The 27,313-nt window shown below is 44.4% G+C and overlaps 2 protein-coding genes across 6 annotated transcripts in view; one reads left to right on the top strand and one right to left on the bottom strand.

Annotated features, from left to right (window-relative positions):
- Positions 1-2,899: 2,899 nt before the first annotated feature.
- Positions 2,900-19,004, top strand: LOC140850255 (uncharacterized). Its single transcript, XM_073240003.1, has 5 exons — positions 2,900-3,398; positions 14,944-15,045; positions 15,125-15,217; positions 15,427-15,531; positions 17,223-19,004. The coding sequence occupies exons 1-5, from the start codon at positions 2,900-2,902 to the stop codon at positions 17,519-17,521; spliced, it is 1,098 nt and encodes a 365-aa protein (XP_073096104.1). The 3' UTR covers positions 17,522-19,004.
- Positions 19,005-19,791: 787 nt separating this feature from the next.
- PTPN12 (protein tyrosine phosphatase non-receptor type 12) overlaps positions 19,792-27,313 on the bottom strand; it is an 82,185-nt gene continuing 74,663 nt past the window's right edge. For 4 of the 5 annotated variants that reach the window (XM_073238952.1, XM_073238953.1, XM_017668406.3 and 1 more), the window contains 5 exons: positions 25,399-25,476; positions 24,481-24,548; positions 23,536-23,566; positions 20,977-21,084; positions 19,792-20,658 (listed from right to left, as the gene is read on the bottom strand). In XM_073238952.1, the coding sequence (XP_073095053.1) occupies positions 20,597-20,658; positions 20,977-21,084; positions 23,536-23,566; positions 24,481-24,548; positions 25,399-25,476 (347 nt within the window). In that variant the 3' untranslated portion in view covers positions 19,792-20,596. The remainder of the gene's footprint in view (positions 20,659-20,976; positions 21,085-23,535; positions 23,567-24,480; positions 24,549-25,398; positions 25,477-27,313) is intronic. The other variant, XM_073238950.1, reaches the window with a different exon arrangement.

A 27,313-nucleotide genomic window follows, 5' to 3' on the forward strand; every position in this document is an offset into this window, starting at 1 on the left:
GGTTTGCACTCAGGGTGGTGGCCAAAGAGGCCCCACTTCCCAGCAGAACCCTGAGGCCTAGGTCCAGGGCTTTCCTACCAGCACAGGGACAACAAACACCAGGCCCACCCATTCCACCAAGCCAGAGGCTGGGCCTACCCCAAGGGCTCCCACTCAATTGAGGCAGCTGGGGTGGGTGAGGAGGGTCTGCAGGAGGGGCACATCTGGCTCCAGAATGGAGACCTACACCACCCTCACGACCAGCATGTCCAGCTGGAAGACCTAGGCACAGGTGGGAGCAAAGCCCTAGGGAAAGAATGAGTGGTGGGGGAAAAGAATGCAGATGTGTGGGGGAGTTGGGCAGAGAGCCCGGGGGTGCGGGCTGGGGTGGGCAGGACTGGGCAGGGCAGCCTAGAGCGAGGCCTGCTCTGAGGACATAACTGCCAAGGACAGACATTCCTGCACTAAGGGGTCCTGCCCCTTCTACGTGGACGGCAACCCTTCTCACCTTCACCTCAGTCTTGTGGGATGAAGGGGGCAGGTGGGCAGCCACAAACCAGTCCCCAGGCGCAGGGTGGGAGATGTTCACAGAGGCGTTGCTCTCTAGCATCTTGACGAGGAAGGACGGCTGCACAGAGGTATTGTTAGGGAAGCTGGTGCCCAGGGGGCTGATGACCGGAGGGGCACCATAGCGGAATATCTGGAGCAGGGAGAGCAGGGCAGGCATCAGATGTGGGCCTTGGGTCGGGGAGGGTGGGTGGGTGGTGGGCACCTACATGGTGATTGCCACGTTGGCACTTGGGGCTGCCTCCCAGTGACACATGGAACAGGCAGTGCAGCAGCAAGGTATCTGGGGGCATGCAGAATTGGAAGAGCCTGGCGCTGCCAAAGCAGCTGTAGAAAGACAGCTTCTGCGGGGACTGCGGGAACTGCTCGGACACCAGCCTCACATCTGCGGGGAGAAAGTGCTGTCAGCCAGGCGTGCTGCCCTGGCCCCAGAGAGAAAGCGCAAGGAGCCATGCTGGGTGGGTCTGCAGCCCCTGCGACATTGGCCAGGCTGCTGCCTCCTCCAGCCCCTGGCAGTTGTGTCTGGCCTGGCAGGGCCCAGGACTCAAGTTTTCCCTGGGGAATCAAATTCCTGCTCAATTTCCACACACGAAAGACTACTTCCGTCACCTTTCCAAGTCCCTCTACCCCCACTTCCATCTCATCACAGGCTCATACCCCAGGCCCACTCCCTGCCACCTCTGTCCAGATTGCCCACAGCCCACCTCGGGCCTTATCATAGGTGACCCCAAATGCCTCAGACCTTACAGCAGAGGCCCGTCCTTGGTGGGACCAGCCTCTCCTGCACACTACTCAGGGTCTCCCTCACATTACAGCCCTGAGGCGCTCAGGGCCCAGAGATGGAGGCTGACGGACACGGGAGGTGATGGAGAGCCCCACCCCTCCTCACTTCTGCCCTGGGTGCCAGACACCAAGACAGCCCCTCCTCCTCGGAGGCTCCCAGCTGTGGGCTGTGGTCCATGCTCTTGGCCCCCCTGAGAGGCCAGGGGCCTCAGATTTAGAGGCTGATCACTTGCTCAGGCCCATGACAGCTTGGGGCACAGCTGTACTGGAGCCTAAGCCCTCTCACCCAGAGAGATGGCAGGCAGAGATCCCAGGGGGAGGGACCTCAGGCTGGAGGGCAGGCCACCCATACTCCGGTGAGCATGTGCAGGGGCCCAGGGTGGACAAACTGCCTGTGGCCCCAGCGTGGGGCTCCTGCATGAATGGGTCCTTCAGCACCTCTCTGGCCCCCCAGCCCTACACCTCCCAAAGCTGGCACTCTGCTCACCCCCCATCACAGCAGCCTTTCCAACCATCTCTGGGTCTTCACAGAGGCCTGAGGCCCCATCCTGGATTAGACCCCTCCTGGGCACCAACCAGGGCACAACTTCCCCTGGCACACGTGCCCAAGCCCCACAGTGTAATCACCTGCCACATGGGTGGGTGAGGGTGCCCACTGAACAGGTATACTCTGAGTGCTCTCTGTGCGCCCCCCCCCGCCACACCAGGTGGCTGACTAGGCCCAGGGACTGGCTGTGAGATGCTTGGGCTGCATGGAGGGAGCCCAGCCCCTGCACCAGCTCAGCCTCGTGCCCATGACTGGGATACCCATTACCCTCTCTGGGTCCCAGCTTCCTGATGAGTTATCCAAGGTGGTGACCCTCCCTCCAAGGTTAATGGATGTTAAAGTGCTTCCAGAAGAAACGCACAGGGACACAGCAGGCTATGGCCTCACTTTTCTCCAAGCTGGGTGTCTCTCTGCCCACAGGAAGACTGGAAGCTCATACCACGCCATCACTAAGACTGGTGCCCCTCCATGTGAGCAGGTAAGGGAGCCAGGTGAATAGCTGGCTCTCCTGCCAACCTCCTGAACCTCCCATGGATGCACGCTGAGAAAAGATAACAACCCACTCCCAAAGCCAGTCTGAGCTCCACTAGAGCCAGGAATGGGGGTGCTGGGCAGCATTCCAAGTGTCCGCTGGCTACCAGGTCCGACCCACCAGGTGTGGCCTCAGTGCCGAACTAAGGCTGCTGCAGCCCCTGGGATAACATGATGACAGAGACCAAAAAACCTAAAAAATTGCTGAGTCAGGGCTGCCTCCCCTATTCCCTCTTCAGAAGCAGGGGGCCTTAGGGAAACAGTCAGCCAGCTGGCACCCAGCCCCCTGACCTGAGAGGACAAGGCCTTCTGACGTCCCACCTGAGCCCCCGCTCTGGCAGCTTTCTCCCCACTCTGCCCCTCTCCCAGAACAGCTGGGGGCCCTGGAATGCCACCGCCTAATCCTTCATCCTGGCTGTCCTGGCATCTGGAGCCCCTCTTGAGTCCCCAAGGACCCCCGTGGGCCTCTCCACCTCCAAGTAAGGGCGCGTGATGGCCGTGACCGACCTGAACGCGCTGAGAGAAGTAGAGAAGGGAGGGCACGTGCCAAGGGTCCCGACGGCGGAACCCGGCCCTGGGGGCAAAGGAGGGGGCGCCGTCGTCCGCTACTCCCCGGCCACCTCGACACGAGCTCTCACGAGGGCCGCCCTGTGCCCCCAGCCCGGCGCCGGTGAGCGCGCAGGTGTCCCCGGGAGGGCGCCCGGCCACGCGCTCACCGCTCTCGCCGCTGTCGCCTGCGGTGGGCGGGGGCCAAGCGAACAGCAGCAGCGTCCCCGGCCCGGGTCCCGGCGCGGCCCTTGGCTCCGCTCTCGGCCTGGCGCTACCCGCCCCGCGCCCCGGGCACTCCCGCCGCAAGGCCCCGCCCCGCTGGAGCCGGGCCGGAAGGACCGCGCGCCCCGGCGGGGTCGGAGGCGGACGCGAGCGGTGCTGCCCGGGGCCCGGGGAGGAGATCGGCCGGAGGGATGCCGCGGACGGACCTGTGGCCGCGCGGGTAGGGGGAGGTCGGCAGGACGCGGGGGCCGGGGAACCGAGGCAGTCCGGCGGGGCGGGGGTCGGCAGGCGCCGGAGGTCCGAGGGGGCGGAACGCGCGCAGAGCTTCCCACCTGCGTCCCGGAGGCGCCGGGGGTTCGCGGGACGCGAGGGTCTGCGGGATCTCTGGATGGTGGGTCTGGAGTGCGTGACGGGGCGCTGTCAGCGCCCGGCGGGTTCTGGCGGAAACATGCCCGCGCCGCCCCCAGTGCTGGACCCTCCGGCCCGGCGTCCCGGTCCTTCATTCAACCACAAAAACGGGACGAGTGTGTGTAGAGAACACACTTAGGGAAAGATGAAAAGGCTCCTCCTGTACAAGTGGAAATCTGGCACGCTCACCCTTTACACCGGGACAGATCGCAAACAGATAGATTGCAAGCCTTACACTTGAGGAGTTAAGTGTGAAATGCAAACGGTCAAGGGACTACAAGTAAACGTGGGGGAACTTTTTCAAAGTCTTGGGAAAGAGAAGGCAATTCTAAATACGATCCAAAACCCGGAAGGCTTTCAAGGTGTGGGGGGAGAGACACTGTGTATTTGCCTCGGTGCTTGTCCCCGCCGCGATGGAATTAAAGGGCAAAGACACGGTAGTGAAGCAGAATAAACGTTTTATTTAAAGTTACTGAGAAAGAACCGCAGGCGACCTCCGAGAGAGAGAGAGGAGCGCCCTGAAAGGTTGAGGGTTCCCCTTTCAATGAAGGATTTTTCAGGAATGGGACAAAGGGCTAGGGTGTGTGCTTGTTAAGTGGTCCCAAGTATCCTCAATGAGACATTAAGTTTCTTATCAGTCCTCTAGGTAATTCTGCAAAATTAGTTTATCAATCAAGACTGTGTCTGCCCTTCCTCCAAGGTGGGCAGAGTTACCTGTTTGCTAAAGAGTATGTCAAGAATCTTTCTTCCTAAACCTCCTGGGTTTTTTTCAAAATGCAATTTTGGCTTTAAGGTGGGATCTTGGTCTTTATTATGCTGTTTATAGGTGGGCCTTTTAGCAGGCTTGTGTAAATCTTACAATGAGCTAATTGACACAATGAAGACATGGGCTTGTACTCAGATACTTCTCTGTATCTGGGGAATATCCAAACATTCAAGGCCAAGTTGCTCCTTGACACTTTGAGCTTTAACTGATTAACTCATTAACTCTGAGTCTGTCTGGATTTCTAGTTTTAACTGGTTAACTGAGTCCTTTCTAGGGGACTTTACTGACCTTGTTCTCTTTCCACCCTGCTCATATCCATTTTCCTACCTAACAGAGGCAAGACTGAGAAATTCAGTTACGTGAAAGTCAAAGCTTTCTGCAGAGCAAAACTTCCTAAGCAAAGTCAAAAAACAAGCCATAAGCCGGGGAGGACATGCTTGCAACTTGTATAACCAAGGTCCAATCTTAATAAGACCTGTAAGTCCGGGGAGAGGAAATCCCGGTGCAAAATACCTCTAAAAACCGAAATCAGTCAAAGGGAGAAATGAAGTTTAAAATCCGTTGCTCACAAACTTCAGTCTGGGGTCGTTTCTGTTTCCTGCTCCAGAAGACTCCAAAAACCAGCCCTCCTCTCACTTCTCGGGTACAGATAAGCCCTCCTTGCCCAGGTAATTACCCACTGATATGGAGATGAACTTCTCTCCACCCCTGAGGAATGATACGAAATGTACTAAAGCCATAATTCTTTTCACCTCTGAACGCCTATTGATATGCACATGTTCTAAAGCCAGGCAAGATATTCTGGAAATGTTACAGTTTTACCCACAAACCTATAATAAAGAGCTCCTACAAATCAATAAGAAAATATCCACTCTCCAAATAGACCCGAGGAGATTCCAGGAAAGGATATGCAAACAAACAGGAACTGGCTCTACTCTTCCTCAGAGAAAGGCAGATTGAAAAGCACCCAGGGGCCTTTTTGGTTTTCACCTAACAAATGCTGCAAGAATCAAGTTTGATCACACAGGTGAGACTGTGGGCCAACAGACATTCCTATATTTAGTGGGCAGTGGATGAATGTAGCCTCCCACAAACGTCTGGACTCAGGTACAGAAATGGCAAGAGCACATAGCTTCGCTTTAGTGTCCCATAGCTGTGCATTCTCCCTGCAGACTTGCCCAAGTGTACAGTCATACCGAGTACAGCACACACCCACATACTGGTCATGGGGCACTCTAACCACGGACACCCACACTGAGATTCGAACTCTGCAGTGCAGCTGTAACAGGAAGCTCGGTGTACTGCTTGGGAATGATCTGCCAGGTGTAGCTTTAACTGAGGAAAGGAGAGGGCAGGACAGTTGTGTTTAAAAAGCTACCACTTTGGTAGAGAATCAAAAGCAAATTTATTTGCACCCATTTAATGCCTATCCAGCATTAGGCTATGCTGACTGACCCTGGGGGTGGGAACCAGTTGGCTGAGGATGGCAAGGAGGGGTCTATAACTGTTAGCACCTTCAGAACTTTGTGCTCCTGGGAAAAGGGGGTGAGGGTTTACAGTTTGGCAGGGAGGAGAAGCTGACCCAGTGTGTGCAAGGCCACTGAAGGTGGAAGGTGGAGGCCTACAGTAGAGAAAGGAAGCCCAAGGTGTGAAACCCTGAGGGACACCCTCTGCTCCTTTGGACTCTAGGCTGGGCCCTCACCCTGGCAGCAGGGCTGGGCCGTGGTTCTAGGGACAGAGGTCAGTTTTGTACTTGAGTGCCCTGTGCTGACTTAGAGCCATGCTGGGGACAGCAGTTGTAGTCAGCACTGGGGACTGTACCATCCAACACCCACCTCCTGCCCCAGTGTGAGGTTCCTGTGCCCCAAGCTGACCACTGGGTAGGAAGGGCCGCGGGTCCTGTCCCAGCTCTGCCCTCCCACGGATCCCTCTTGTTTGTCTGGGGGTTAGTGAACTTTGTAGATTGACAGACAGCCCTAGACTGGAGTCTGGAAACCTCTGCTAAATAACAGAGCAGTAACAATGCAAAGAAACCCAGGACCTACCTTGGCATTCTCATTTTGAAGGTGGAAACCTGAGGCCCAGCAACAGGAGAGCCTTGTGTAGAGGTGCCTGCATATGCACCATTGTGTATTCCCCTTATTCCCCCCCACCATACAGAAAAACAATGTCCAACCAAATCAGATGCTCAACTGTCAAGAATAAAATGGTAAAGATAATAAAAGGAAACTTAGAACATGTTCCTTAGGAAAAGGATGGGAAAGAATTTCTTAGCAAGATGGGCAGGAAATTGGGGAACCTTGAGGGAGAATTTGAATACATTAAAAAAAAACCTATGTAAGTATAAAAAGCAGGTTGGAAGTTGTAAGTCAGAAGATAAATGGGAGAAAACATGTGCTGTGCATAAGTTAAAGGACTAATATACTTAAGAGAGAAAGGAAATGTACACACTGAAAACAAGACAACCCAAAGGAAAACAGACACGGGCTACACACAGGCCCTTTGCAGGAGAGAGAGAAGAGATGCGGTGTGATGCAGCTCTCAGGATGCGGGCAGCGGGCTCTTGTCTTTCCTGTGGGAACACGGACTGCCTCGGCCTTTTGAGGTTTCTGTGGCAACATTAAAGTGCAAGAGAAAACAAAGACAAAAGCTCTACACAAGGTTGTAGAAATGTTTGTAGTTGCAGAAGCCTGGGAGCTCTGTGGGGGGCTAGGTGAGGACATTATTATGCAGATACACTATGAAGGTTACAGAACTTTTAGACAGGTGTGTGGGTCTTATGAAAGAATGTCCATAAGGGGGGAAATCCAGTTGCTGTATGACATGAATACATTACATTCCAACCCAGAATACCTTCCGATCCTCTCACTCACTATGCATGTGAGGCCCAGGGGACTGCTGCCCCCACCCAGAGAAGAGGGACCAACAGACAGGGAGGAACATTTCTCCCAGATTGTCTGCGTCTGGCCACAGGGAGCATCATTGTTTGCTTTGGACAAAAATTTTTTTTTTTTTATCTTTTTAATTTTATTATGAAAATTTCAAACATGTACAAAAGGAGAAAGAATAGTATGATGAGCTCCTACAAACCTATCACCCAGGTTCAACAACTTTTAACTCATGGCCAGTTATTTACACCTCTACCCACTTCCCCGCATCTCTGGATTCTTTTTTTTTTTTTTTTTTTTTGAGAGGGCATCTCTCATATTTATTGATCAAATGGTTGTTAACAACAATAAAATTCAGTATGGGGGGGGTCAACGCTCAATGTACAATCATTAATCCATCTCAAGCCTAATTCTCGTCAGTCTCCAATCTTCTGAAGCATAACGAACAAGTTCTTACATGGTGAACGAATTCTTACATAGTGAATAAATTCTTACATGGTGAACAGTACAAGGGCATTCATCACAGAAACTTTCGGTTTTGATCACGCATTATGACCTATAAACAATCAGGTCAAATATGAATATTCATTTGATTTTTGTACTTGATTTATATGTTGATCCCACATTTCTCCCTCTATTATTATTATTATTTTTATTTTTAATAAAATGCTGAAGTGGTAGGTAGATGCAAGATAAAGGTAGAAAACATAGTTTGGTGCTGTAAGAGGGCAAATGTAGATGATCAGATGATCAGGTGTGTGCCTATAGACTAAGTATTAATCCAGGCTAGACAAGGGCAGCAAGACATCCACGGATGCAGAAGATTTCTCTCAAAGCAGGGGGGGTGAGGTTCTGAGCCTCACCTCTGTTGATCCCCAAATTCTCACCTGATGGCCCCCCTGCGACTGTGCCTGTCTTAGGTTGTTCCTCCCTTGAGGAATCTTACCCGTCTCTGGCTAACCAGTCATCTTCCGGGGCCATACAGGAAAATGTAAAGTTGGTAAGTGAGAGAGAAGCCATATTGTTTGAAAAGGTTAGCTTTTTACTTCTTTGCAGATTTATGCCCTGTGGCTTCTATGCCTAGCACTTGTCTTGAGGTATCTTTACCACCTGGAGGAATTATGATACTCGGTAAATTCTATATGAGGCACGAATTCTATTTAAGGGTTGTAATTAGGAAGGAAGAAGAAAAGCTATAGATGTAGCATATGAAAGGAAACATGGGAGGATTGATTATTTCTTTGACATATCTTCTTGTACAGTACCTTAAGTATGTATAGGTTTTAAACTACTAATTTGTACACACATATTAACATAATAGGAATACGGTGACATAAACAAAGCAATTCTATAATTACCAGCCATCTCCAGTGAAGCCAAGAAAACCATTTATGCACCCTAGGCATTTGTGAAAATTTGTCTATGATATGATGGATATTGTCCAACTGTACTTGAACAGTCTGAGAGAAATCAGACAAATTAAAGCAGCCCATTTCTGGGATCTGTTCACATCCCATATGTTCTTTTAACCGTAGATAGTCTATAGTCATAAGATTTTGGAGTGCTACACCTTGCACCCCTCCCACCTCCTGGTTGAGTTCCAACAGTACAGATCCGGTCAAATTCGTTGTCTCACTGTATGCACATGCCAGCCTAGACATCTCCCTCCTCATTCCTATGGCAAGTCCAGGAGATGGTGGGCTGGATGCAGCCACAACCGCAGCATCGTCCAGATCCCTGTGGAGGCTTTTTGATGATCATCCCCCGGCACAAGTCCTCCAGAGAGTGCTGATGCCGGAAGCTCCTCCTCATATTGTATCTTAGTTCATGTTCTGGGTATCCAAGCCAGGCCTTGATCTTCTGCATAGAAACAAACAGACCCTTTGCCCACACTTTGACATGCCCTCTATACCACTGTGCAGAACTCATTGGAGGTCAGCACACAGTAACTGCTTTTTTTTAATTTAATTTAATTTTTTTTATTAAGAGAAAGGAATATTATCAGAAAAGAGTACCTCCATAGCTGATCATCTGACACCCTTTAAGTGATCAACATTAAGGATATTTAAAGCATGCGTTGATCTTTGATTTACCAATAGTTTTATCCTATCAAGGAGTAATCCCCCTTTTCTTTCTTTCTTTCTTTCTTTTTTTTTTTTTTTAATTTTTAATCTATACTTACATAAAGAATACTATGTTTACTATGCTCTCCCCTATATCAGGTCCCCCCTAAAAACCACATTACGGTTACTGTCCATCAGCTTAGCAAAATGTTGTAGAGTCACTACTTGTCCTCTCTGTGTTGTGCAGCCCACCCTCCCCTTTCTCCCTCCCCACCATGCATGCTAATCTTAATACCCCCCTTCTTCTCCCCCCCCCTTATCCCTCCCTTCCCACCCATCCTCCCCAGTTCCTTTCCCTTTGGTACCTGTTAGTCCATTTTTGGGTTCTGTAATTCTGCTGCTGTTTTGTTCCTTCAGTTTTTCCTTTGTTCCTATACTCCTCAGATGAGTGAAATCATTTGGTATTTCTCTTTCTCCGCTTGGCTTATTTCACTGAGCATAATACTCTCCAGCTCCATCCATGTTGCTGCAAATGGTTGGATTTTTCCACTTCTTATGGCTGAGTAGTATTCCATTGTGTATATGTACCACATCTTCTTTATCCATTCATCTACCGATGGACATTTAGGTTGCTTCCAATTCTTGGCTATTGTAAATAGTGCTGCGATAAACATAGGGGTGCATCTGTCTTTCTCAAACTTGATTGCTGTGTTCTTAGGGTAAATTCCTAGGAGTGGAATTCCTGGGTCAAATGGTAGGTCTGTTTTGAGCATTTTGATGAACCTCCAAACTGCTTTCCACAATGGTTGAACTAATTTACATTCCCACCAGCAGTGTAGGAGGGCTCCCCTTTCTCCACAGCCTCACCAACATTTGTTGTTGTTTGTCTTTTGGATGGCAGCTATCCTTACTGGTGTGAGGTGATACCTCATTGTTGTTTTAATTTGCATTTCTCTGATAATTAGCGATGTGTAGCATCTTTTCATGTGTCTGTTGGCCATCTGTATTTCTTTTTTATAGAACTGTCTGTTCAGTTCCTCTGCCCATTTTTTAATTGGGTTATTTGTTTTTTGTTTGTTGAGGTGTGTGAGCTCTTTATATATTCTGGACGTCAAGCCTTTATCGGATCTGTCATTTTCAAATATATTCTCCCATACTGTAGGGTTCCTTTTTGTTCTATTGATGGTGTCTTTTGCTGTACAGAAGCTTTTCAGCTTAATATAGTCCCACTTGTTCATTTTTGCTATTGTTTTCCTTGCCCGGGGAGATATTTCAAGAAGAGGTCACTCATGTTTATGTCTAAGAGGTTTTTGCCTATGTTTTTTTCCAAGAGTTTAATGGTTTCATGACTTACATTCAGGTCTTTGATCCATTTTGAGTTTACCTTTGTATATGGGGTTAGACAATGGTCCAGTTTCATTCTCCTACATGTAGCTGTCCAGTTTTGCCAGCACCATCTGTTGAAGAGACTGTCATTTTGCCATTGTATGTCCATGGCTCCTTTATCAAATATTAATTGACCATATATGTTTGGGTTAATTTCTGGAGTCTCTAATCTGTTCCACTGGTCTGTGGCTCTGTTCTTGTGCCAGTACCAGTTTTTCTCTTGATTACTATGGCTTTGTAGTAGAGCTTGAAGTTGGGGAGTGAGATCCCCCCTACTTTATTCTTCTTTTTCAGGATTGCTTTGGCTATTCAGGGTCTTTGGTGTTTCCATATGAATTTTTGAATTATTTGTTCCAATTCATTGAAGAATGTTGCTGGTAATTTGAGAGGGATTGCATCAAATCTGTATATTGCTTTGGGCAGGATGGCCATTTTGACGATATTAATTCTTCCTAGCCATGAGCATGGGATGAGTTTCCATTTGTTAGTGTCCCCTTTAATTTCTCTTAAGAGTGACTTGTAGTTTTCAGAGTATAAGTCTTTCACTTCTTTGGTTAGGTTTATTCCTAGGTATTTTATTCTTTTTGATGCAATGGTGAATGGAATTGTTTTCCTGATTTCTCTTTCTATTGATTCATTGTTAGTGTATAGGAAAGCTACAGATTTCTGTGTGTTAATTTTGTATCCTGCAACTTTGCTGTATTCCGATATCAGTTCTAGTAGTTTTGGAGTGGAGTCTTTAGGGTTTTTTATGTACAGTATCATATCATCTGCAAATAGTGACAGTTTAACTTCTTCTTTACCAATCTGGGTTCCTTGTATTTCTTTGTTTGGTCTGATTGCCGTGGCTAGGACCTCCAGTACTATGTTAAATAACAGTGGGGAGAGTGGGCATCCCTGTCTGGTTCCCGATCTCAGAGGAAATGCTTTCAGCTTCTCGCTGTTCAGTATAATGCTGGCTGTGGGTTTATCATATATGGCCTTTATTATGTTGAGGTACTTGCCCTCTATTCCCATTTTGCTGAGAGTTTTTATCATGAATGGATGTTGAATTTTGTCAAATGCTTTTTCAGCATCTATGGAGATGATCATGTGGTTTTTGTCTTTCTTTTTGTTGATGTGGTGGATGATGTTGATGGATTTTCGAATGTTGTACCATCCTTGCATCCCTGGGATGAACCCCACTTGGTCATGGTGTATGATCCTTTTGATACACTGTTGAATTCTGTTTGCTAATATTTTATTGAGTATTTTTGCATCTACATTCATCAGGGATATTAGTCTGCAATTTTCTTTTTTGGTTGGGTTTTTGCCTGGTTTTGGTATTAGGGTGATGTTGACTTCATAGAATGAGTTTGGGAGTATTCCCTCTTCTTCTATTTTGTGGAACACTTTAAGGAGAATGGGTATTATGTCTTCTCTGTGTGTCTGATAAAATTCCGAGGTAAATCCGTCCGGCCCCCAGGGTTTTGTTCTTGGGTAGTGTTTTGATTACTGTTTCAATTTCTTTGCTCGTAATTGGTTTGTTTAACTTTTGTGTTTCTTCCTTGGTCAGTCTTGGGAGGTTGTATTTTTCTAGGAAGTTGTCCATTTCTTCTAGGTTTTCCAGCTTGTTGGCATATAGGTTTTCATAGTAGTCTTTAATAATTCTTTGTATTTCTGTGGAGTCTGTCGTGATTTTTCCATTCTCATTTCTGTTTATGTTGATTTGTGTTGATTCTCTTTTTCTCTTAATAAGTTGGGCTAGAGGCTTATCTATTTTGTTTATTTTCTCGAAGAACCAGCTCTTGGTTTCATTGATTTTTGCTATTGTTTTATTCTTCTCAATTTTGTTTATTTCTTCTCTAATCTTTATTATATCCCTCCTTCTGCTGACTTTAGGCCTCATTTGTTCTTCTTTTTCCAGTTTCGATAATTGTGATGTTAGACTATTCATTTGGGATTGTTCTTCCTTCTTCAAGTGTGCCTGGATTGCTATATACTTTCCTCTTAAGACTGCTTTCGCTGCGTCCCACAGAATTTGGGGGTTTGTGTTGTTGTTGTCATTTGTTTCTATATATTCCTTGATCTGTATTTTGATTTGTTCATTGATCCATTGATTATTTAGTAGCATGTTGTTAATCCTCCATGTGTCTGTGAGCCTTTTTGTTTTCTTTGTAGAATTTATTTCTACTTTTATACCTTTGTGGTCTGAAAAATTGGTTGGTAGAATTTCAATATTTTGGAATTTACTGATGCTCTTTTTGTGAGCTAGTATGTGGTCTATTCTGGAGAATGTTCCATGTGCACTTGAGAAGAATGTATATCCTGTTGCTTTTGGATGTAGAGTTCTATAGATGTCTATTAGGTCCATCTGTTCTAGTGTGTTGTTCAGTGCCTGTGTGTCCTTACTTATTTTCTGCCCAGTGGATCTATCCTTCGGGGTGAGTGGTGTGTTGAAGTCTCCTACAATGAATGCATTGCAGTCTATTTCCCTCTTTAGTTCTGTTAGTATTTGCTTCACATATGCTGGTGCTCCTGTATTGGGTGCATATATATTTAGAATGGTTATATCCTCTTGTTGGACTGAGCCCTTTATCATTATGTAGTATCCTTCTTTATCTCTTGTTACTTTCTTTGTTTTGAAGTCTATTTTGTCTGATATTAGTACTGCAACCCCTGCTTTCTTCTCACTGTTGTTTGCCTGAAATATGTTTTTCCATCCCTTGACTTTTAGTCTATGCTTATCTTTGGGTTTAAGGTGAGTTTCTTGTAAGCAGCATATAGATGGGTCTTGCCTTTTTATCCATTCTATTACTCTATGTCTTTTGATTGGTGGATTAAGTCCATTTACATTTAGGGTGACTATTGAGAGATATGTACTTATTGCCATTGCAGGCTTTAGATTCGTGGTTACCAAAGGTTCAAGGTTAGCTTCTTTCGTATCTTACTGCCTAACTTAGCTCGCTTATTGAGCTGTTATATACACTGTCTGGAGATTCTTTTCTTCTCTCCCTTCTTATTCCTCCTCCTCCATTCTTCATATGTTGTGTGTTTTGTTCTGTGCTCTTTTTAGGGGTGCTCCCATCTAGAGCAGTGGACAAACATTTTAAAGGTGAGCAAAAACAAACAAAACCCACTATAATAGAATTTTATCCAAGTCATCAGAGGCTAAACTGCAGCACTTGGATTTTAGAGGCACCTTCAAAGCCTCTGGACCCACCAGGGGAGAAAGAAGAAAGGCCCTGGCAGCTCCCTCTCCCCCCACAGCCCTTGCCCTCCCGCTGCCTCAGGGCTTGCTCAGCGTCCTGTTTTCCTTCCTCCCTTCCTGGTCACCGCAGGGCAATGGCTCCACCACCCTAGGGCCAGCTGGCGTCTGGCTCCCACCGCTTACTTTCCAGCTAATGGCTGCGCTCAGCCCTGCACTTACTGCAGGGGTGATGGAGGCCCCAGACACCTTGGCGGTCCCTCCCGTCCAGCCTGTCCTCCGTGACTCACAGAGAAGAGTGTCTTGAAAAAAAAATAGACTGTACGAGTTTAGTACAGTTGTAGATTTACGGAGTAATCAAGCAGATAGTACACAGAATTCTGCAAATCGCCCCTCCCAGGGTTCCTTATTGTTAACATCTTGTGGTTTTTATATTGATGAACCAATATTGACACATATTGTTAACCATAGTCCTTAATTTAAGGTTCACTTTTTGCTGAAATTCCTTCTTAAAACGTCCAGTATATTAGTTTCCTGTGGTTGCCAAAGGACTGCAAGCTGTGGGGCTTAAAACAAGAAGTTGTTTCCCCAGTTCTGGAGGCCAGAAGCCTGAAACCAAACGCTGGCAGGGCTGCACTCCTGTGAAGCACCCAGTGGGGATTCTGCCCTGGCCCCTCTCAGCCTCTGGTGCTGCTGGCGTCCTGGGCGCCCCTGTGCTTGGTGTCGTCTCGCTCCAGCCTCTGCCTCCTCCTCCACGCAGCCATCTCCCTGTGTGTCTGTATCCTCTCTTGTTTGAGGACACCTGTCCTTGGTGTTAGGCACACCTGAATAGAGTATGCTCTCATCTTAACTTGATTACATCTGCAGAGACTGCATTTCCCACTAAGGTCAAATGTGCAGGTCCCAGGGGTAAATACTTCAACATAGCTTTTTGAGGGACACAACTCATTACATCCACCCTGCCCCTGTCATTCAGGATTTTGTCCAAATGTCCAGGTCTCCCTGTCCAGCCTGGACTCTAACTACCTAGGGCTCTGGCACCATCTGCTGTCTCCTTCCACCTACAGGTGCGGCTGGAAACTTCCTGTGCCCTGCTAGCGTGTTGTCCTTCAATGCCTTCAAGACTGTGATGGACATCGACGCCTTGGAACATGGGTGCTTTATGAGAGGTTCTTCCGGGTGCATGTCTTCTGGGCCGGGCTGCCCCTCCTCTCGCTGCCGGCTCATTGCCTGCTTTGTGTATTGCAGGACCACGGAGGGGTGATTGTGAACATCACTGCGACCCTGGGTACCGGGGGCAGGTGCTCCAAGTGCACACAGGCTCTGCCAAGGCAGCCATGGGTATGGGCACCCCCCTGGTCTGCTGCCGGGGTTCCTGTCAAGTCCCCTCCTGTCTGTCCCAGGAGGCCTGCAGTGTCCGTGTGACGCTCAGTCCAGCAATGGGCAGTGGAGAGGCCCGGCCCCAGCCCTGAGCCCCCACTTGCACCCAAGCACCCCCAGGAGGCAGAGCAGCCCTGCTTCTCCCTCATGCCTCACTTCCTTCCGTGCAGATGCGATGACGAGGCACTTGGCTGTGGAGTGGGGTCCCCAGAACATCGGTGTGAACAGCCTTGCTCCAGGCCCCATCAGTGGCACAGAGGGGTTCCAGTGGCTAGGTAAGGCTTTCGGGGAGCCCAGGCCCCCACAGGTGCTCCCCAGGGCCCAAGCGTGGGATAAATGCCGAGTTGTCATGGCTCCCTGGGGCTGGCAGAGTGTCCCCAAGCCAAGTCAGGGCCAATCCTGGTCAGTGCACATCCGTGAGGGACTGTAGGCAGCTGGACTTGGGCAGCTGCTCCCTGGATGTAGAGGCCACAGGGCCACGGCCCTTGATGTGAGCCAGGCACACGATGAGGCACCCACTGAAGCTTCTAGAACCTTGGTAGGGCATACGTCAGGAAGTCCTGTGCTGGCTCTGTGGTGGTGCTGCCCTGTAGCTCGCCCGCACCTGCTCCCCCAGGATGCTACTCATGCCCCCAACATTCCCGGATGTAGCTGGGAGGGAGCTGGCAGGAGAGGGTGGGGGGCCATGGGGTTCACCAGGGTTGAGTGTCCTGCTGCCCTCCTGGCCTCCCAGGCCAGCATGAGCGTGAAGGTCCTGGGAAGCCCCCTGCGGAGGCTAGGGAACAAGACGGAGGTCGCCCACTGCGCACCCTACCCGGGCAGCCCTTTGGCAACCTACCTGACGGGCGCGGTGCTGGTGGTTGCCAGTGGGGCGGGGACGACGTTCCCCAGTGACGTCGAGTTGCTGGAGGGTTTTGCACCCTCTGCTAAGCTCTAGGTGATGCGCCACTCCTGCCTTCTGGGATCACCCGTGTCCTTGGCCCCCTTCCCGAAACCGTACCCGATGGGCGAGGGTCACTGTTAGGCTCTGATGTGGTTCCCCTTTATCCCTTGGGTGCATTTTAGATGTGTTCTCAGGCACTTTTGTGTTTCCACCTTCCCGTGGTCCGGGCCGTATGTAGGGTAAGGCTGGGGAGGGTGGTGCTGGGAGGGGGCCAGCTTGGTGGAGCTGCATCCCAGACCAGGGCCTCCTTGCACACAGGACAGATGCTGGAACCCCCTCCTCTATGGGGCTTCCCTGGGCCCTCTCTGGAGGCAAGGTGTGCTGGGCCCGTGGGGGTGGAGGGAGGGTGCCATTGCCCCTTGCCCCCCATCCTCCCCACTGGCCCGTGTGGCTGGCCCGAGGCTGCTCATCAGGCTCTCTGAGCAGCAGCTTGCCCTGGGAGGGCTGAGGGGTGCTTGTGGTTCCAGGGTCCCTATTGCAGGGCTGTGGCAGGGATGTTCTAGGACTTAGGTGGGCTACTGCCCCATCCAGAGGGTAGATGTGGTGGAGTGCCCCTGCCCCACCCAGAGCTCACACCCTGAAGCCATGGTTGGGGCAGGCTCCACAATGACCCAGTTCTCCCTGGAGGTGGGATTGTTGGTGGGCACAGGTCAGGCAAGAAGGGACCTTTCTGAGGCCTTCTGTGTTTGGTTGCTCGCAGACATATTCTCAGTGCCTGTGGCATGCGGGCAGCCAGTTGGCAGGAAGGTGTGGGCCCTGGGCGGGCACCTCCATCACTGGGCTGAGGACCACTCTTGGAAGGCTCTGGGGCAGGTGGAGGGGATGTGGGAGTCCGCGCCCTAGGAGATGCACAGGCTGGGCTGCCTGCTGTCCTCGCTGGACCCTGTTGAGGAACAGCACATCCTGCCTGCTCCAGCCTAGCCACTGTGGGCTCTGACATAGCCCGGTGGGCTGTGCAGGGGGCCGGCACCGGGGCCCCTCGGTCCTCCCCTGTAACCAGGCGTCTGCTGGCCCTTCTGACAGGTGCTGGACGGCTGAAGCAAAGGAAGCATTCTGAAGGGGAGGCTGGTCCACAGCCCGTCTTGGATTTGTGGAATGCTTCTTCAGGGTTCCTGTGGGACCCACCTCCCCTCCAGCCAAGAGCACTGGACCTGATGATCCCTGCAGAATTCCTGAAGCAGAGACTGGAGGGCCCCTGCTGTGTCCACGGTCCCTCCCTGGGGCCCTCTCCTGTGCTCAGGCAGTATTCAGGCAGGGAGGCTGGCCTGCTGACCGCCTGCACCAGGGTGTCTGGGGTGGTTAGCATTCCAGAACTCCCTTAAGAGTAGAGATGTAGCCATGCTGCTGAGGTGTCCCCTGACCTGGGGCAGGGCCTGTACTACCACCTGCCCTGTGGCCTCTGGGCTGGCTTTTCTCCTGCCTGTGTCTAGGAGGCACCCCCAGAGGCTCCTGCCACCTGGTTGCAGAGAAGGGCATTTCAGGCTCCCGCCTTCCCTTCTTTGCGCTTCCACTTTGGGACCTTTGCTCAGCAAAGAGAAGCCCTGGAGGGTTGTGAAGTTATGATCCCTCATTTATTCCTTCTATGATCTGTCTTTGACCTCCAGGCCAGGATCTAAGGGAGCCACTGGGCCCTGGGGCTTGTTTGTGTTCCTGTGCAAGGCGCCCACCCTGTCTGTACCAGCCTTTTGCATAAAAATAGGCCCTACAGTTCTGCCAGAAAATGCATTTCCTTAAAGAATATTCTTTTTACTATAAAAACATCTTATTGATTAGGTTTCACTTAAGTTTTTGGAAGGGAAGGTGAGACACTTGGAAAGACTCCCCAGTGATCCAGTCATTAGAGGTCGGGGTGCATTTCCTTCCTGCCCTTTTTCTGTTAAGAACTTAGAAAATGCTTCCCACCTAATGCTCGAAGCCCCATCTTCAGGCAGGTGGAGCTCACCCAAGGTAAGAAGAGGCCGTCTGCACCCTTGGTGGTGAGACGGGGACCGTGGGTGTAGTCAGAGCAGGGTGAGGGCCTCTGGAAGAAGACCCCTACCAAAACTCCATATTGAACAATTAATTCTCTAAAGTAAAATATCAAACTAGGAATATAACCATTCTTCAGTGAAGATTAGTTAAAACTAAAAAGCCACGAGTAATTTAGCCTGGAATGTTTGAACATATCCCAGATAGGAAAATACCTCAGCATAGCTCATGTCTTGTTTGTATCAATTAAATGAGGCTATTGTAAAATTTACTTTAGTGGCTAAAAGGCCCAGTTTATCTTTAACTTTACCCAGGAAAAGACAAAATGCAATCAAATCCACAAGAATTAAAATTTTGAATATAAGAACAACTCCAATGAATCATTAATAGAAAGACAAATCCAAAGAAAAACAGAACTGCCAGGTTATTGGATATGTGCATATCCGGCTTTAGCAGATACTGCCAAACTGTATCCGCTCAAGACCTGAATAGGTGGTTCATGAAAAATAGACCCATAGTCATAAGCACATTAAAATGCACTCAATCTCATTAGTCATGAGGGAAATTCATATTTCAGTTATAATGCAATACCACTATATACTCACTAGAGTGGCTAAAATGAAAATAGCAATACCAACTGTTAACAAGGGTATGTAGAACAACTACTTTGGAAAACTGTTTGGCAGTATCTAATTTATTTTTTGTAAGTACACCAATGAACACATTGAAGAATGTTCACAGCAGCATAAATTGTAATATTCTCTCAAGCCAGAAACAACCCACATTTATTAATAGCAGAATGGACAAATTGTGGTATTTCATACAATACAAAATTCTGTTAAAAATGAAAAAAATGCTACACATACAGTAACGAACAAATCTCAGATGCCTAAGGGGGAAGCTTCTTAGTCACTGACTACTCTGCTGGTTGACCTAGGTGGTGGTCAAACCCACAGGTGTATGCAGTTTGTGAATTTAATATGATTTTTGTACTCTCTTGAATACATGTTATGCTTCAGCAAAGATGTTCCAAGTATCCCCTCCCCAACAAAAAAATCTTTGTGAGTTTAATACCACATTACACAAATCAAGTACATGAAGGAGCTAAATGTTTTTCATTTATACATTATTCCAGTTAAATTTTTTTAGGAAAATAACATGCTATAGAGATGTCTGTGTTTTGTGACTATCAAAGGTCCACTGTATTCACATTTGCTTATGACCAAAATATGGGAAAAAGTTGAAATTCTAAAGGATCAACATGAAGACCATTTGGCTTAAAAATTTTTTGATGTGAAATTATATTATTTTCTCCACAATGATCTTCCCTATCCATATAAAGTCACTCTATCACACTCTATCACTAATAACAGTGAAATTACACTACAATCTTAATAGGCAGTGATGAGAAAGACGCCCAGGGCTGACTCAGGGTAAGTATTAAAATTAGTGTTAAGTACAGAATCCCAAAGCCACGTGTTTGCAGAAGGTGCTCCCTACTCTTTATTTAAAGGAGATAAAATCCCATTCACTGGAATAACTTAAAGGTAAGACTGAGCTAGCTGGAAGGCAGATAGGCACCTAATTCCCTAGGAATGAGGAATGAAAAACCAAGACAAGGAGGCACTGTAAAACTCTTTTTGTTTTTTTAATGGCAGGTCAAATATCCTGAAACATACATATATTTGATAGTCTTCTAATCCCAGATGAGTTCAAATATTAAAGTAACACACACGAGCTAAGAGAATTCAATATTATTTCAAGGCACTTACTGAATCTCCAGGACTAGATGAAAACAAAGACAATTAGGATGGACAATTAGACAGTATATAATATAAAAATAACTTTTTGCTTACAATTTACAAAATGTATTATTATTACAATCTTTGATCTCTGATAACCTGTAATGCTGGCTGCATGAATCCAGCAATTTTAAAACTCAGAAACTATTTTCTAAAACTTCAGGGCAATAATTTACAAATAAGGTACACAAAGATTTAGACCATGCAGAAATTTCTTACATCTTCTGTTAATAATATTTTATGACTGCAACTTTATCAAATTATATACCTACTTGCCCTGTACATATACAAAATAATGCATACATGATAAAACATTAGCAAAAGAGTAGTCCTTAAGCTCAATTTATCATAAAAGTATTACTATATTAACATGTCTACAAGCAGCGTGTAACAGGGTTAAGAGACATTAAGGCAATAATACTTGAAGTTATAAAATAAACCATATGTAATACTTTTTCCTAAGTGTAGTAAAAGGCAGGTAGATGGTCCCATCAAAAAAAATACTACGGCAGCAATCTACACTGCGGTCAGGCCCACATTTTTAAGATGGAATACTATAAATCTGGCTTTCAGTGGCACTTGAATTTTCCAGTATAATTTAAACTGTCTTTTATTTAGCTTCCTGAATCATGTCCATTCTGAAGGTGGATCTCTTGGTCCTTTAGGTTTTCCACAGCGATTACCAAAACCTATAATCAAAACATCACAATAATTCATCAGTGTTCAGAAATATTTTTATACTACTAAAACCATTTCTGTGAACATCCTCATTTTCTGGAACAAATAAACATCCATATCGGAATTTAGAATTCGAAGAAAACTATAAATACAAACTAACTTTTAATTTTTTAGGGGTAATTCATTTAAGAAGATAAACAAATCACAGCACAAAATTTGATAAACTTTGTCTTAAGGAAATCCTGGAATGATGGCAAATGACCTTATCCCATTCTTTGTCAGCATTAACCACATAATCAAGTTTTAAAATTGTTTAGTAAACAAATTACCAATATCTGTGATTTCTGTAGGACTTCCTGATATTTGTTCTTTCTTATTACTGAAAGTAGGTGGGTATTCTGTACAAGTCTCTGTTTGATTACCTCCTGCTAGACGATCTAAAATGCAAAACAAGCCACTGTTAATCACCGCCATTTTGTAGCATCACACACAGAATTGGGGAATTAAAACAACTGGGGAATTGTTTTAATGTGGGCAATAATTTAACAGATTTTAGAGGCCCAGATAAATATAAATGAAACATTGGTGAGCATAGAAAATCACGCTAGGTGTTTTTGGGGGCACTTAGGAATCTGCAGTGAGTATATACTTCCATAATGATTCTCCTTAGGCTCTTACTCTACTTAATAAATTAGATCTTAGCACATTTTATTTCCTTAAGTAGCAATACTATGTGCCAGTGTGTTTAGGCAGTAATTGAAATTGAAATGCTTTTAAATGGAAACCATAACAAGCAAGTTCAGAGTTAAATAATGGACTATGTGCCCCTTTATGTAATTCTTATCTTTTAAAGCTCTACATTGCTTAAATTTCAGTTTACTAATTCAATTATCAATGCATCAGACAAAAAGAAATTAACTACTATGATTAATTCATCTTTCACAACCTTTATCACATCCCCAATACTACTCTGTAAGAAATTTTATGGAAACTTGAAGTACAAGTCAAATAATAGATGATCCTTGCCCCTTAGGTGCTTGTATTCTAGAAAGGGTCAGCGCATTTTTTCTGCAAAGAGCTAGGGAATAAATATTTTAGGCTTTGGAAGCCACGTACAGTCTTTGTCACATATTCTTCACCAATTTTTGTTTCTACTTTTAAACAACTCTTTAAAAATGTAAACACTACTTGTTCAGCTCAAGGACAAAACAAAAGCCAGATGAGGCCTGTGGGATATAATTTGACAACTTCTGTTCTCATAGGAAAGACAGACAAGTTACATTATTATAGTGTGTTAGGTTTTATAATAAAATTCTGCACAGAGTGCAATGGGGACAGAGAGGAGAGGCACACAGGTACAACTAGTGGTGGGGAGGTGTTCAAGGCTAGCTTGTAGGAAGAAATGATCTAGTCTAAACGCTTCAATTTTCTCAGTGAAGTAAAGGTTATCAAGAGTCAGGAGGATTGATGATTTTAGAAGAAAGTAAAGATCTGGAAAATTCAGGGAAACTAGAAGTGGTACCAACTAGAGCATATCAAATAGTCAAGCCAATCTGAGGGCCCAACTGTGGATGAAGGCCCAGAACTGTAGGGTCAACCTGTAAAACTGAGTGAAGTTTTCCAGCAGTATTCAGGAATCCCAAAGGATAAAGTAGTATGAGAATTAGGAGCAAGAAAGTTGAGGATACTGTGAGTGTGATTAGTGATGGAGGATGGCATCTAAATTAAATAAAGAAGGAAGAGAAACCAGAAAGGAGTTAACGTACATTAAGAAGATAAAAGATCCAAGGACCCAGCAATAGCAGCAGTAGTAATACAGATGTTAATCATCGCATTGCTACCATCTGAATGTGTATCACGGCACCATGCTTGCTACTTTATATGTGGTTTAATTAAATCTTTACAACAAAACCCTCTATGGTAGGTACTATTATCTCAATTTCATGGAGAAGAAAACTGAAGCTCAGAAAATATTAGGTAACTTGCCCAAAGCTACGTGGTAATAAAATGGCAAAAATGAGACTCCAATCCAGGTGGGCTTGACTCTAAAACTTTTTCCTTATGTTATTTACATAATATAAGGTTATGAGATTTTCCTTTAAAAATACATAAATAAGCTTTTTCCTTATATTGCCTCAGCCAAGTAGATAGTCATAGAGTTTATGAGATGGAATAGAGCCCTATTAGACAAAGGTCCAGGAAGACAGCAGCTGAAACAGAATGGAAGAGGGCAGGGGAAGAGATGATAATGTGGAGTGAGGGAATTATATAGGCTCCTAATTCTCTTACTACTTTATCCTTTGGGATTCCTAAATACATACATAGCTAGGATGTATAATGTGCTGTTTACAAGGTCACTGATTTATATGAATTAATAACTTGACCTTTTACCAAAAGTAATGTGGTAGAGAAATTTTCTAACTTGGCATTTTAACACTGAGTTGTGCTGTATAGTCTTATTGATCTTGAAAAATGTAAAAGTCCTGAAAGGAAGATTTCTGAAACAATTTATTTTTAGAGACCCAATTTAATAATCTAAGTTAATTGGTGGCATTTACTCAAATCACTGTCAGATTTAAATTCTAAGTGTTTTTAAAAACAGAAAATAAAGGAAAATATTTTAAAAAATAATTTCTTTCCCATCAGCCTTTAGCTACTGTTAAGTGGTTTTATTCTCCACATCAATAATATATATGGCATATATATATTATTATGCATGTAATATATATGGCTTAGTAATTAATTTGGAAAAATTAGACTACATAATTCAGGTTCTATATATTTTCACATATAGAAATAACCAAATAAATAGCATATGCCATGAGACAAGCTATTTTGCACAAATTAATCCATGTAAGGTACACCAAAAAAGAACAAAACTAGCTTACCACATTTTTCACTTCCAGAGGTTATCAAGCCCTAAAAGGAAGATATTAATACCTATTATAATATATTCCTTTTACATATAACTAGCAGAAAATTTGGTCTCTTATGAGTACATATATCATATGAAATCATGATCTATCAAGATTCTCAGTGTCAAAGGGAGAGTGAATAATGGTATTTTTACTTAGGTTTAAAATTTTAAACATTACAGTGTTTTATAATGGGAGTAAAAGGATTGAAGAATTCCTTTTTCCTTCTGGACACTGAAAATGCAGAAGCTACTACATGAAAGAACACACACAAGCACATTTTGTCAGTCCTTTACCATATTTATCAAATTATGACATCACTGATTGTAAGACACAGCATCATTATTATAAGTCACCACTATTTTATGTGTCATTGAAGTATATAGTATTTTAGAATTCTAAGATATACCCCAATTTCAGGGATATTAAAATGTGGGGAAATGAGAAAAATACTAACACTGATGTAAAATGGTATTTTCCCATGGCTAAAATATTTACCTATCAAAAATATTTCCTGAATGTGAAAGGAAACCCCAAGTGACCAGAAAAATCAAAGAGAGGCACTATGTACATAGCGTTATAATGGCAGGGACAAAATTTAGGGAAGCACTACAACTCTGAAAACAGTAAGCCCAGTTCCATTCACACCTTTAAAATTTAAATTTCAAATGCAATGTGGGAAAATAATACTCTTAAGTTGTGGTCATATGTAGATCATGTTGTCCTTTTACAAATTTCTGACCTCACATTTTGTATAAACTTTTCATCTGAAGTCTTAGCACAAGAAATACTGATAAAAAATTACGTGATATTTAATAGTCTTAAGGTGACAGTTATTGTAACAGAACAACTGTAAGATAAATTAACAAAACAGCAAAAATACTGAGCTATAGCTGTTCCAATCCCAAAAGGACTCACTTCAGATTTTTTTGATTCAGAGTGTTCCTGGCTTTGAAGTTCACTCCATTCAGATCTTAACGGTGTATCTGAGAACAATAAAATCTTACAATTAAAACGAACAATTTAAATCTTGAAATATCTTGCATTAAAGTAATATATACAATAAAACTACAGATTTTTTAGAAACTATCACTTCCATCAAACATCTGGTTTCTATAAATTAAAGAAAATCCCTTTAAAGAAGTCAGTCATCAGAGATTATTATAAGTTCACTAAATTCTTTGTATGTGACAGACTTAGACATTTAGTTAGTACTGTTGAAGTTTATGGTTTTGCTGTATTTAACATTCTTAAAATCAATTAAAATTAATAAAATATTGGTAAAATGTAACTCAAATAAGCTAGAGAGCTCCTCCACTGAGCATGAGACACACTATAAGTATATTAAAGCTGTTTCTGTACTTTTTCAGGAGGGAAAGGAGGAGAAATCTATTATCAATGCTTTGAAATAAGATCACTTTCTCCCAGTTTTCACTGAAACTCCTACATGTCCCTCAATTAATACTGAGTGATGCCCACCCACAACCTAATTAAATGTTTACTTACCTAAAATGGCACCAAGTGAAGCAATTAATATCTTTTCATACATAAGCGCTATTTTTAATGAATGGAAAAGATACCAAATGGCAAATACATTTATAATTGCATTAAATTGAACTATAGTATCTAACAAATGCAGCCATTTTAGCAACCTTAGGTAAAAAAATGCCACTTTAAAGTATTTTTCATACAAGGAATTAAAGACATTTGACAATATAAATTCAAACCTGTTTGTAATTTAGCTATGCTGCTCAATAGAAACTAGATTAAAATCAGCCATGTTTTTCAGAGTTTATATTATTAAAGTGCGAAGTATGGAAAAGCAGAGGCACTCACTATGTTCACTTGCTAATACAAAAGATTCAGGAGTTCTTTCAGGTAGGGGAGGAGGTGAATCTTCATTAATATCAACATCTATATTAAATACATAAAATTTAGACAAATTATGAACTTGTTAAAAAGTTAACTCATTAAAAAAATGAAATTATCTAAATGAGAGTTCTTGACATCCTAAAAATCACTGCCACAAGTGTCTAAGAGAAAGTTTTTAAAAAAGCAAAAAACAAGAAATCCTTACCACTTGACTTGTTATCAAGAAAAATTCTTATAGAGCAAAGAATGAATTCCATCACTGCTGCACAGAGAATATGATTCTCCCATGACTCTCCTGATACCCTGCAGACATTAATCACACTGTCCTGAGGCTGAAGGCAATCTTTAATATTAATAGAGAAGCCAGTGGGCAAGTGACTTCTCTACTAGGCTTGCTAATGGCGTTCTGAATTCACAAAAAAAAGCTTTGGTCATTTGACTTAAGATGGTGGTTCCCAAACTGCAATCAACTGCTTCTTAGCTCCTTTCAAGAGTTCTGCCACACTATACACCATCTGTCTTATTTACTTTTTAAATCCCACTCATTTTTAACTTAACTATGTACTTACATCATCTTTTAAACAGTAATGACTAAAATAACAAATTGAAGTGCGTTATTTTTCTAGTACACATGAAAATATAACTATTAACATTTTTTGAATGTTTTGTTTAAAATCTTGTGAACAGTGGCACATGACCACCATACTTGAGAATACTGAAGCCATAGAAAAACTTTTCACCAGTGACAACAAAATTAGTTCTTAGAAAGGATAATGCTATTAGTTAGCTTGATTATGGCAAAGGGTGAGTGAGTGTATTAATCTCTTGAGGTTTCAATGTTAGCAGAGAAAGAAAAATATGAGGATACAGTTCCATGCATGGACTCTCAGGTAAGGGTGGATGGGATAAAGTAAGGGCAATGAAAGGATCCTATATTATTTTGTCTGGGCCTTGATAATTTTCTCCCCCCCCAAAAAAGAACTATCTTGTCATGATACTTTGCTATTTTACCATATCTGATAGGTTATGCATTAAAAAGAGATTAAAAATCAAGAAAAGTATGATTTTTCAATTTTCAACAAGCACACGGCAGATATAATTGCTCTTGTCCCTCCTACATTTATTTAGCTGAAGACACAAGGAAACAGCCTCTTGGTCCCACTGAGAATCATTCCAGCCAATACTTTATATATTTATCATGAGTACTAGAACTCTTTCCTGACTGCAAAGGTAAGTCACTAATGAACTATCTACCCTATCCAGTCATGATAGTCTAAGCTATATTATACTTCTCCTTCCCCTTTTGTCACCAGCAGCTCACAGTGAAGAGATGGCTGTTGGAAAGAAGAGATGCATAACCTTGCTACTGTGGCACCACTTCATAATTAAGTGAATTAGGAAGGTAGTCTTACTTATTTACACTATCAAGTATCTTTCAGAAACTCTATAACTTCTTCTCCCATGACAGTCCTTACTCTTAAAGACCTTATCGTCTAACTGTGGCCCTTGCTTCTAGGTAGGTGCATGTTTCTCCCTGGATCTCTGGACCACCTTTCCAACCACAGTTGTTATCCAACTGGAGACTGCACATTTTACATAGTCTGTTGCAAATCATACACTCTATGGGGGCTTACTATAGCCACGTTTGAGAAATCTTTCAGGGTGTCTGAGTCAGTATTAAAAATTAGCATTTTAGGAATAGCTAGGAATTTTTGTCAGACAGTAGCTTATACAAAAGGTTGTTTCAGGTATCAAAACAAAATTATTCTGTTTAACTCCCCAACAAGTTCTAAAATAAACAAGCCAACAAAAGTTTCATTCTTTTGTCAGTGGTTCATCTGCAAGGTAAATAATAACAGTAAAAATAAGACTGCTTGTA

The sequence above is a fragment of the Manis javanica genome, chromosome 6, assembly GCF_040802235.1.
Source record: "Manis javanica isolate MJ-LG chromosome 6, MJ_LKY, whole genome shotgun sequence".
Taxonomy (NCBI): domain Eukaryota; kingdom Metazoa; phylum Chordata; class Mammalia; order Pholidota; family Manidae; genus Manis; species Manis javanica.

Excerpts from the sequence above, each read along its gene's own strand:
- LOC140850255 (XM_073240003.1), top strand. The coding sequence starts at position 2,900 with ATGGCCGTGACCGACCTGAACGCGCTGAGAGAAGTAGAGAAGGGAGGG. Across the intron at positions 3,399-14,943 it reads ACGGACCTGTGGCCGCGCGG|GTGCGGCTGGAAACTTCCTG; the intron begins GTAGGGGGAGGT and ends TTCCACCTACAG. Across the intron at positions 15,532-17,222 it reads AGAGGGGTTCCAGTGGCTAG|GTGCTGGACGGCTGAAGCAA; the intron begins GTAAGGCTTTCG and ends CCCTTCTGACAG.